At 45.2% G+C, this 11495-nt stretch overlaps 1 protein-coding gene across 2 annotated transcripts in view; it reads right to left on the reverse strand.

The window, feature by feature from the left end:
• Positions 1–4541, reverse strand: part of HJURP (Holliday junction recognition protein) — a 16365-nt gene extending 11824 nt beyond the window's left edge. For both annotated transcript variants that reach the window (XM_007103182.4, XM_007103181.3), the window contains exons 1-3: positions 4423–4541; positions 4147–4213; positions 1631–1686 (exon numbers count right to left, since the gene is read on the reverse strand). In XM_007103182.4, the coding sequence (XP_007103244.1) occupies positions 1631–1686; positions 4147–4213; positions 4423–4518 (219 nt within the window). In that variant the 5' untranslated portion in view covers positions 4519–4541. The remainder of the gene's footprint in view (positions 1–1630; positions 1687–4146; positions 4214–4422) is intronic.
• Between the last annotated feature and the right edge of the window lie 6954 nt (positions 4542–11495).

An 11495-nucleotide genomic window follows, 5' to 3' on the forward strand; every position in this document is an offset into this window, starting at 1 on the left:
AGATGGTCCCATCTGGGGGTGATGGGAGACAGTGACACCCGAAGTGTGTTGCTTATGTCCAGTCTACTCCATAAGATGCAGCTTAATTGTCACTTGTCACTCACTGATAGGGTTTTGATATGAGTCTGCGAGCAACTGACTTATTATGGTCTCTGTGCCGTCAAACCTCTCTGCTAATGATAATCTGGATTTGCAGCCCCTCCCCAGCGCCAGCATCACTGCCTCAGCTCCCCCTCAGATCACCAGGCATTAGATTCTCCCTAGGAGCGCACAACCGACATCCCTCACATGCGCAGTTCACAGTAGGGTTCGCGCTCCTATGAGAACCTAATGCCGCTGTTGATCTGACAGGAGGCGGAGCTCAGGCGGTAATGCGAGCGATGCGGGGGCGGCTGTAAATACAGACGAAGCTTCGCTCGCTGGCCTGCCGCTCACCTCCTGCTGTGCGGCCCGGTTCCTAACAGGCCGTGGACCGGTACCAGTGCATGGCCCAGGGGTTGGGGACCCCTGATCTAGACTTTTGCAGGAAAAGAGTGCTGATCCTGACTTATAATAAAGGAAAGTGAAAATAGCTAAATGACTATCAATAAGAGAGCAGGTTTTTTTAAAAAAGGAGATTGAATTATACAACAGATGACAAAGAGGAGTTTTCACAATATGTATTAAGTGGAAAAAAGAGGGTAAAAAAAGTGTATTTAAAAGAAAAAAGGGGATAAAGAAATGTGTATTTATAAATACATACACAGGAATCGCAGTATACTAAAATATTATTATTATTAGTGACTATCTTTTATCTCTGCATATAGGAGTCTGGTTAATTTTCAGCAGTTATATGTATTTCTAACATTTCTATGACTAAATGTATTATGTGTTAAAATAACCAATCAGGAGGAAATTTGATTTCGGATTTGCTGTTAATTGCTATGTAACCCTAATGCTGATGTTTTCATTCTTGGGCACCGGCTCCCCAGCTGGCCACGAGGAAGCACCACATGGGGAGAAGTGGTGATTAAGAGGATACCAGACATCCTTGCAAAAGCCACTGTCACAAAACAAGACACCCTGGGTCTCACAGTAGGAAGGACCCTCCCATGAAGGTAACAGATCACATAGCTGCTGTGTCCATGGATAAACTCGGGAAAAACACACCTGGGTTTTAAAAGGTAGTGAACGACACAGGGCACCCTCTCCCCAATCTCTTGCTCCTTTCAGAAGAGGGAAAGATGCCTTTTTGCTTCCCGGAAGGACCTGGATTTGGTCTTTCCTGTAAGGACCCCGCAAAGCAAGCTGGTAGCTGTGGCTGAAGCTGGGGATGGGGGAGGTCTATCCAGCTGGCTCCACCTGACAGGTGGGCTCCCGTTGTCAGAGCCCCTGGTCCATGGCAGGGGAAACACAGGGGGATGCAAGGGGCACAAGCATCACAAGCTCCTACCTGCACTTGACAAGCAACAGAAGACATGCGTCTCAGTAAATCCTCACACACAAGAAAACAGGGCAGTTAGGGTGAGAAAACTGTGGAACGACCCCCTGCAGTGGCCCCTCGGCACAGTTCCGGCTCATCTCCACCTTTATTCACACCAACCTTCCTCCGCGGCAAGGCATGGTGGCAACACAATTTGACATCGAATACCTGGATTTGTCCTGTATTTCTTTCCTTTATTAATCTTCCTCCCCAAATTCGCAATCCTTAAGAAAAGAAATAAAAATGACCACTTAAGTAATCACGAACACTGAGTTTCTGTTCAATCTGAATTCAAAGAAAACCAAAGCGGCAGGCAACAGAAAGATCTAATATAACCAGGACATAACCAGGCCATATTCCTGATATTCTCTTGTTTCTCATCTTTGTGAGGTTGAAGGTTTTTCAAAAATCAACACTAGACAAAAATCTGTCCTTAACGAAAATCTCTCCTACCTAGTAGGCAGCAAGCAGCTCATTGAATCCAGCATTAAGCCACAAATTAAATGGAAACAACGAACATATGTATGCCAAGTACTGTCCTCAAAATACATATACTGAGAGTAATCCATATACTACAGAGAGAGAGATCACTTTTCAAGGGCAACCTCTCTACCCCATGTACCGTGCAAGTGCTTTCTCAGGACAATTGTACGCGTTACAGAGCAGGCCCTCGGCACAGGGGGCAAACACTGAGTTTTGGAGTCCTGCACTTACTAGCTAGCAGAATCTGGGCAAGATACTCAATCTCGCCCTAAACCTCCGTTGGCTCCCAGGTAAATTCAAATTAATAAAGAAGGGACCATTGGGTTGCGAGGCTTGAGATGGTTGTTGATGATGGTAACAGCAGCAATAATTACACGGTGTTGCTCTTCCAGGCTCCGGTCTAAACCCTTGCCAAGTACACCTCATTTACAACTCACTGACACAGAACTCGTATGGTACTCTTAATTCCTTTCGGACAGATACTCACCAAGTTTACTGTACAGATGGAGACAGAGGCAAGGAGAAGGTGAAATAACCAGCCCAGGCCACTCGCCCACGTGGTGAGGCCAGGCTGTGAACCCAGGGGAGTGACTCTCTGGGGTCCTGAGCACTGAGCCGTGTGGCCTTTCCAGAACAGAGTGACACTTGAACAGAGGCGCTTGGAGTCAAACCGAAGCTTTGCCACTTTGGCTACGTGACACAGGCAAGTTCCTTACCTTCTCTCTGCTGTATCCTCTGCTATGAAACACTGATGATTCTAACAGTGCCCACCTCGCAGGGTGTTGAGAAACCTGAGGCTCTTAGAAGCATAGGCATATGCTTAGCTGTCAGCATGTGAGTGACTGTTACTCACCTGCTGTCTTCACCATAATCAGTGTGGTTGTTAGTTCCAATCTACCTCCTATGGTTTTGCCTTAAATTGCAGGAATTCACCCTGTAAGAGTGGTCAGCTAGCATTTAATCAAAAAGGCCACTCCCTAACTGAGTGCCTCTCCAGGGGAAGCCACAGGTCTAGGGAGCTGCGCTCCCATCAGCTAGAAATTTGTTAGAACACAGACCCACTGAATCCACAACCAGCATTGCTGTCAGTGGCCCCAGGAATCTGTTTCAACAAGCTCTCCAGGAGGTCTTCCACATGCTAGAGTGTCTGATGCTTCGACTACTGTTCTCATCAAACTGGAGTCTGAAATGAGTTTTCACTGGTGAAATTAGTGGTGTTCAAGACATGTGAATTGACCAGAACATTCCAGACACTGCCCATCCTTGCATGAACAGGCCGTGAGAACGCTGTGAAGCTCGTTGACAGCACCCTTAGGAATGATTTCTACGTGCTCCTGAGTCCTGCTTTCGGGTTAGACTTGTCACCACCTGACAGAGGCCAGAGTAACAGAAACCTACTACTGGAATACCTTAGCTTCTGCCTGAATATATTTTTCACCCAGGGTATGGCTAGGCCAGCTGAAAAAGCAGAGCTAGGATTTCATTTAATTGCGAACTGTTTTGTACCTGTCTGTCCGGTGCACAGCAGAACTGGGTCTGAGATTCACTTTCATTAGTAGGTAATACTGAGTTGGAATTAGGCTGAATGGCAAGCAGTGACCTCACCCAGTGCAAACCTTCTCCAGCTATTTACCAAAGAGAATCCATGAGATTTAAGTCAGTTTGCAGCACCAACCATTAAACAGAGTGGGTCCTTCTCCTTAGATTCAGGTCAAATTCCAAAGTACTCAGAACCTCAAATCAAACAGGTCAAATAACAGTCAATACGAGTGTTTACTAGTGCCAGGCACTGTTGCAAGAGCTTCATCTTCTGTAACTGTCACAATCTCCACGCCAAGTAAATATTATTGTCATCATCTTTCCATTTTACAGGTGAAGAAACTGAGTCACAGCCTGGCTAAAGCAATGGGCCCAAGCTGACATGGCTATTAAACAGCCAGCGGGGATGCCAACCCAGGCGGGGACATTTTTAATGAGGATGCATCTATGTGTCATCAGAATTCTGTCTTAAAAAGTAATTCTGTTGGAAATAAGTAATTTAAGTAATTTAGAGGTTCAAGGGAACTAGTGACGGTTTAGTACCTACTAGGTGAACAAGGTTTATTTTCAAGAGAGCAGGGACAGCATTTCAAACTCTAGTAGGACACTATTCTAGTTACACTCTTAACCGTAAATATTCAGAAAGGGGGGCTGACTCGTACCCTGGGGCGTCTCGTAGGTCAGCGTGGACATCTGCACCACCGGGGCGTCCTCGAAGGGCTGGTTGTACTGCGGGAGAGGAAGGGGCATCCCGTCATATAGGAGGGCCGAGAGGAACCCCTGACCCGGGCTGAGAAGGCGCCAGCGCGAGGCTGCAAGTCTCAGGGGTCCCAAACCCCCGTCTCTGCCCACCAGTCCCCAACCCTGCCTCCTCCTCCCGCCCCTACTCCTTCCCCTTCCGTCCCGCTCCCCCACCCCTCCAGCGGGGAGAGCCGCACCTTCTCTATCAGCTGCTGCATGCGCCTCTGGAAGCGGCGGCGGCTGTCCCTGAGCTTCCGCAGCAGCGCGTCCTCTCCCAGGACCTCGCCCTCCATGGCGCGCGGACAGCCAAATGCCTACTCCGGCGGGAAGCCGAACAGGGGACCGCTCCCCGCGCCGCGGTTCAAATAGCGACTCCCGCCCTTCCGGCCCGCCCCTCTGGTTTTCCATTGGCTGTCTCGGAAAGGCAGGGCGCTGATTGGGCCTTTCAAACAGGTTGGCGCAGCTTTCTCCCGGCCAATCCGTGCCCGAGTTTCCGGCCCCTCCCTGGCCGGGGCGCGCGCACGGAGGGGGAAAGGGAAGGCGGGGATCCGCCGCCTCACGCTGGGAGGTCGATGGCGTGACCTTCCCTGCGCGCGTCCTGTGCTTGTTAATCAACAGGACCACACGAATATGATTTCCCCTGTCGTGCACCGGAGATGGCCAGGTGACTTGCGCTGGGACTCGCCGCCGGTGGGGGGCAGCCCCTCACCTGACTGTCGCCCTGAGCCCTGCCCCGGGCCGGCTTCCTCGCCCAGGCCGCCTCTGTTCTCCGCGCCGTTACGAGAGCGGAGAGCCGAGAAAGACATCACGGAATAACGAATCCAAAAGGAGGCCGGAAAGTGAACATGCATTTAGAGAGGAGCAATACGATAAACGTCACTGAATCCAGGAAAATATAATACGGTATTTTTATTAACCTACTGGCACACCTTTTTCGTACATAATTTTTATTGCATACTCGGCTCCATTGATATTAATTTTGTAATATTTTCTCTAGAGAATGGGTAATTCAGCATCATCACTGAGCCGTATTTATGTGCTTGTGCGGTTACCACAGTGTGTGACAAAAAATGAGTATAACTTTGAGCATGATTAGGACCCTTAGATGGGGCTCTTCACCTCCTCTCAGCCCGCACCCCAATCCTATCATGCGATCCAGCGGAAATTAGGGGAGAAGGGGGGGTGTTAGAACATCGGGGCTCATGTACGAAATATATTGTGATGGACGCAGAGATGCTGCCTAATTCTCAGGCCACCCTCAGGCCGCAGCTGCCGGGAGGGCTTCTCCCCGGCGCCTTCTGCTGTCAGCCTCTTCAAGGATTGCCTCAGTTGTAGAGAGCTCCTCACCCACGATCCTGCAACCCCAGGGTGGCCCAAATCCAACGACAGATCCAGGTGGGAACCTGAAGCCCTGGCCATCTCAGCCAATGAAGGACAGTCTGATGGGCACCCAGTCTTTCCCTTCCTTTCACAGCCGCCAATCTGAAGGGCATTCCCTAATAATAAACATCCTGCATGGTAACTCCATCCCCCTGTCTGCTCCCTGGAGAATCCCACCTGTAACAAAGGACCTTGCTGCAAGTGGCCACTGAATCTACACATCCCATTTGTAACTTTCCCAATTTTCACAAATAGGCTCAGTTTTCTGTCTCCTCCTCCCTTGGAGGCGCTCATAAATTTAGCGTGCTGTTCCCTGGACTCAGTGTTTCCACATACGTTAGTTTCGAACACTTACCTCATTTAGAGACTTGGGACGTCCAAATTGACCTCTCCTAGGGCTTGGTCCCCACTCCTAGGACACCACTCCCAGGTTTCAGGGCATCCTTCCCTCACTTCATTGACTATCCGAGGATCTGTTCTACCCCAGGGGCTCATGGATAGCTTCATGGAAACGATTTCTCAAGTTCACGTCTTTAACTGAAGGTCCAGAAAAATACCCACTTTTAAAAAAAAATTTAATTTTATTTATTTTTTTATACAGCAGGTTCTTATTAGTTATCTATTTTATACATATTAGTTGTACATGTCAATCCCACTCTCCCAATTCATCCCCCCCACCCCCCGCCACTTTCCCCCCGTGGTGTCCATACGTTTGTTCTCTACCTCTGTGTCTCTAATTCTGCCCTGCAAACCGGTTCATCTGTACCATTTTTCTAGGTTTCACATATAGGCGTTAATATACGATATTTGTATCTCTCCTGACCCACTTCACTCTGTATGACAGTCTCTAGATCCATCCACGTCTCTACAAATGACTCAATTTCATTCCTTTTTATGGCTGAGTAATATGCCATTGTATATATGTGCCACGTCTTCTTTATCCATTCATCTGCCGATGGGCATTTAGGTTGCTTCCATGTCCTGGCCATTGTAAATAGTGCTGCAATGAACATTGGGGTGCGTGTGTCTTTTTGAATTAACGTACCCACTTTGGCCACTCCCCTCTGAAACAGCTAAAGCCCGTGCTTTGGCCTGCTGGTCTGCCAGTCCTTTCTGACCAACTTTTCCCATGCCATGGTCCAAAGTAGTGGCCCAGCTCAGGACGAAAGAGCCCGGAATGATGTTCCTAATTTGCCACTAGCCCTACGGAACACCACTTCACCCAGCACCCCACCCTAGTAACCTAAACCTGTGGCCTCAGGAGCCAGACCAGCTATGCAGGCTCCTCCCTCACCACCCCCATCACCCAGTAACGGGGAAGGATCACAAATCAGCTCCTTCCCGGGCAGCGGAAGTAGCTGGGTGCCGCACCTCCGAGGCTCTCAGGGTTTTGGTAGGCGGCAAGGAAGAGGGTGATGCTCAGCTGGGCAGCAGCATCTCCGCCGCTGGCTGCACTTGCACAGCGCCCCCTGCTGGCCCAGCCAGAATTTTCACCCCTCGAAGCGCAGTTCAAATTACAGGTATTGATAGGAAATCTCATTTGAATGATTTTATGTCAGCTCTCATAAAATGTGCCTCAATTTTATAAAATTTTATATAATAAGTGGAGATTTATTCTGCACAGAGTTGCTGTGTGCATAATTTCATGTTGGAAAGGTGCGGAAATGTCACCACCAGGGATATTTCTGTGCTTGGAGAAGCACAGCTTTTGGCTGGTCCCTTTGTTGACACAGAAACTGCTGTGTAACAGTGAAAACGTCGTTCCGGATGAATTATCAACCACACCCATCAAGGCGATACGTTTGGCTGCCAAGAAAAGGGTTTATTTTCTCCTGTTGTTTCAGGGCTGATGGAAGTGAAGAGGGTGTAAATAGCCAACAACAAACGGACTTTCCAAAAGATGTCAGTCAAAGCTCACAAAATGTGTTTATTCTTTGATTTAATGAGCCTTCTTTTTGAGATCTATCCTAAGTAGTCAAGGTTGTTGGCAAGGATTTAGCTGTAGGATCTTTAGTGAAGCACTGTTTATACAGAAAGTCTCCTCCATAACGAACCTTCAACTTTCGAACTTTCAAAGATGCGAGAGTACATTCACATGTTCAATCACGTAACTTAGTTCACGAGTCTGGCATACATTGTTACGTGCGTGCATCCTCCACACGTGGTTGTGCTTTTGTGTACTTTACTGTACGGTACTGTTGCTGTGCAACACGAGGAGCTTACTAATGAAGACCTGAAGAAATTGGAGGCCCAGAGAAAGGATAAATAGGGACAAGAGGAAGAAGAAGTAACTGAAGAACAAAAGAGATTCACGATGCAGGAAATAGCAAGGGGATTTTCTTTATTTGAGGAGGCACCGTTAGTTTTTGAGGCACAGGACCTGAACGTAGAACAGTACACGAAGGTTGCAGCAGCCGTTCAGAATGTAATCCAGTGCTACCGTGTCATCTATGACGAGAAAAAAGAGCTACTACCCAGACGTCACTGGATCATTTTTTCAAGAGGGTAGATAGAATTGAATCCAGCAAGGAACCAGACGTGTGCTATCAACGTCAGGTGTGAGTGAAATGGCAGCTTGCCCTCCGTCTCCTATTGCTGATGACCCTTCAGCTCTACCGTCTCCCACCTTCTCTTCCTCCTCCAGTCAGTAACTCTTCTTGCCTGTTCAGTCGATGCCAGCCCCTGTAGGCCAGCTGTTGTACTGTACTACTGTACTTTTCAAGATACTGTACTGTAAGATTAAAAATGTTTTCTTTACTTTTTGTGTTTGTTTTTTATGTATTATTTGTGTGAAAAGTATTATAAACCTATTATGGTACAGTACTGTATAGCTGATTGTGTTAGTTGAGTACCTAGGCTAGCTTCGTCGGACTTACGAACAAATTGGACTTAGGAACATGGTCTCGGAATGGAACTCGTTTGTACGTAGGGGACTTACTGTAAAGTCCAATACCGGAAGGATGGTTGAGTGATGGTGATAGATATGTATCTGTGCTCCATTTAACAATTTTGAAGAAATGTATTTATTGGTACCTAAAATGTTACCTTTTAGAGGTTGCAAACATATGTATTGCATACCTGCATTAAAAAAATATACATTAGGGGTTTGGGATTAACATATACACACTACTATATATACAATAGATAAGCAACAAGGACCTACTGTATAGCATGGGGAACTATACTCAATATTTTGTAATAACCTATAACAGAAAAGAATCTGAAATAAATAATAATAATAAAGAAATAAATGTGAACACTGAAAGTTCAAAATGTTTTTTAAAAAGATAATTTTGCACTTCAAAAAAATATATATACAGTATATGTTTTAAAAATGTGGGCACATATATATCAAAATGTTTCTTGTGTTACCGCTGGATGATGGTATTACGAATTATTTTTAATACTAGTTTTCCTTAGCTGCATTTTCTAGATTGAACATTGTTTCTGCAATGGGAGCGTGCATTACTCACGTGATAAAAAACACAGCAGAACCAATCTTATGATTTTACCTTGACTCTACAAAATTATTTATCCAAGTAAGTAAGACATATGTGGCTACAAACATTCTAAAACTGCTCTCGTCCAGCTGATACAATACAGGGCTGATAGCAGCACACTCAGCTTGGTTCAGCTATTGAGGTGGTCTTATTCTGTGACAACTTTGGAGTTTCTTCAAGGGCCCCTACTTGGAAGCATTCTAGGGCATCCTCAGACCAACAGGGGCCCTCACTGGGTCCCTTGTTCCCAAACTCCATTTGTCCTTCATCTCTGCTGCCAGGTAGGTCTGCCTCAGCGGTGATCTGAGTTCTAACTAGTCTCACTGAGATCTCATTCCTGAATTTATTTTGTTATCCTAGGATTTGTAACCAATAGGTCTTTGTTTAAAGTAACTAAATCTAGGTCTTTGTATAAGATCCTTAGACCTTTTGGTGTGGAGATGAAACATTGGAAAATATTTGCTTATTCTCTAGCTGCTTGCTTTGCCTCTGTGTGTGTGTTTATGTGTGTGTGTATTTATAAGTATGAAGTCTTATTTCAGTTGTCTTTTTTTGTTCTGGATTATCTTGTGTTCCACAAGAAACATATGGTTGTATAAGCTGATTATTCTCTGCTCCAATCCAATCCAGCCTTGAAGACAAGTGATTGGCGGTCCATTAGACCAGTGAGCAATTTGTGAAAAGGCAATTAGTCAAATCTAGACTTGGGTGCTTACAAAAGCTTCATGACGTCACTCATCATCTTGCCAACTTATGTAAGAAGGTCCTTTTGCTTAGTCTATATTTTAGGGCAAACAATTATTGGGTCGTTGATCGTACAGCCCCTTCTTAACCTGCCTGGCCAGGGAACCCAAGACACCATTCATGAGCCCATACTGTGGACCACCTGTACTGACCCATCTTCTTCGTGTGTATTTGGCTTAATTGAAGTCTCAAACTCTGCAAGAAATTTTTATTCCTATATTAAAGTCTCATTATGATCTTAACTCTTGCATGTTTGGGGGGTAAGTGGCAAAAAATAGCAAAAAGAATGGCCATTTTAGAGAATGTTTGCTGTGTCACAATCGATAAATTCCAAGAATGACACAAAGGCAAAAGATATGAAGAAAAATATATTTTAAAAGAATGTTAACACATAGAAATGAAAATTTCTTCATGAAAAAAATACCTAAGAAAAATTTAATAGCCAAACAACAAAATGGGAAAAGTAGCTCTATAATATATTACAGTGTTCATAATATTAAAATATAAAGAGGAACGTGAAAACCCTGAAAGAGAAAAGGACAAAGTTCATAAATGGCAATCAACAAAAGATGGAGTACAGGGCTTCCCTGGTGGCGCAGTGGTTGAGAATCCGCCTGCCGATGCAGAGGACACGGGTTCGAGCCCTGGTCCGGGAAGACCCCACATGCCGCGGAGCAGCTAAGCCCGTGTGCCACAACTACCGAGCCTGCGCTCTAGAGCCCGCGAGCCACAACTACTGAGCCTGTGTTCTAGAGCCCGTGCTCCGCAACAAGAGAGGCCGCGATGGTGAGAGGCTCGTGCACCGCGATGAAGAGTGGCCCCCGCTCGCCCCAACTAAAAAAAAAAAAAAAAAAAAAAAAAAAAGATGGAGTACAAAAGACCCATAAACATATAAAATGTCCTGCCTCCAAAACCAAATTTAAAGCTTTGAATCACTATTTTAAACTGTCAAATTAGTAAAGATAAAGAACAATTTAAAAAATTGGTAGAAAAAATATTGGTGAGAATACGAAGTGAATATTTTCTCATATTTTGGGAGAACGTTAATTTGTACAATTTCTCCTAAAGTCAATTTGGTAGCATGTTATTTAGCTGCAGAATCTTTAGTGAAGCATTTTTTATAAAGTCCAATACTAGAAGGATAGTTTTGAGTAAATGGTGATACACACACACACATATATCTATTGTCATCTAAAATGTATATGATCTTTTAGTACAAAAGTTTACAAACATGTATTATATACCTGCATTTAAAATATATATATTGTATACTTTAAAAATTTGAGTGTGTATATATCAAAATGTTTCCAGTGTTATCTCTGGATGATGGTATTGTGGATTATTTTAAATATTTGTTTTCCTTAGCTGCATTTTCTAGAATGAACATGTATTCTGCACTTATGAGCGTGCATTACTCATGTAATAAAAATCCCGGCAGAACTAATCATGTGTTTTCACCTTGGGTCTACAAAATTAGAGACCATTTATCCAAAGAAGACATGGCTCCAAACCTTCTAAAACTGCTCTTATACAGTTGGACAACGTTTTATCTCGATGATACTTCATGTCCCAGCTTTTACCCAGAAATGATTTTCCTGGGAAAAGTAGGGCTCCAGCCCTCTTTTGTGCTTTTCCGGCCTCAGTTT

This window comes from Physeter macrocephalus, chromosome 2 (assembly GCF_002837175.3).
Source record: "Physeter macrocephalus isolate SW-GA chromosome 2, ASM283717v5, whole genome shotgun sequence".
NCBI classification, from domain to species: domain Eukaryota; kingdom Metazoa; phylum Chordata; class Mammalia; order Artiodactyla; family Physeteridae; genus Physeter; species Physeter macrocephalus.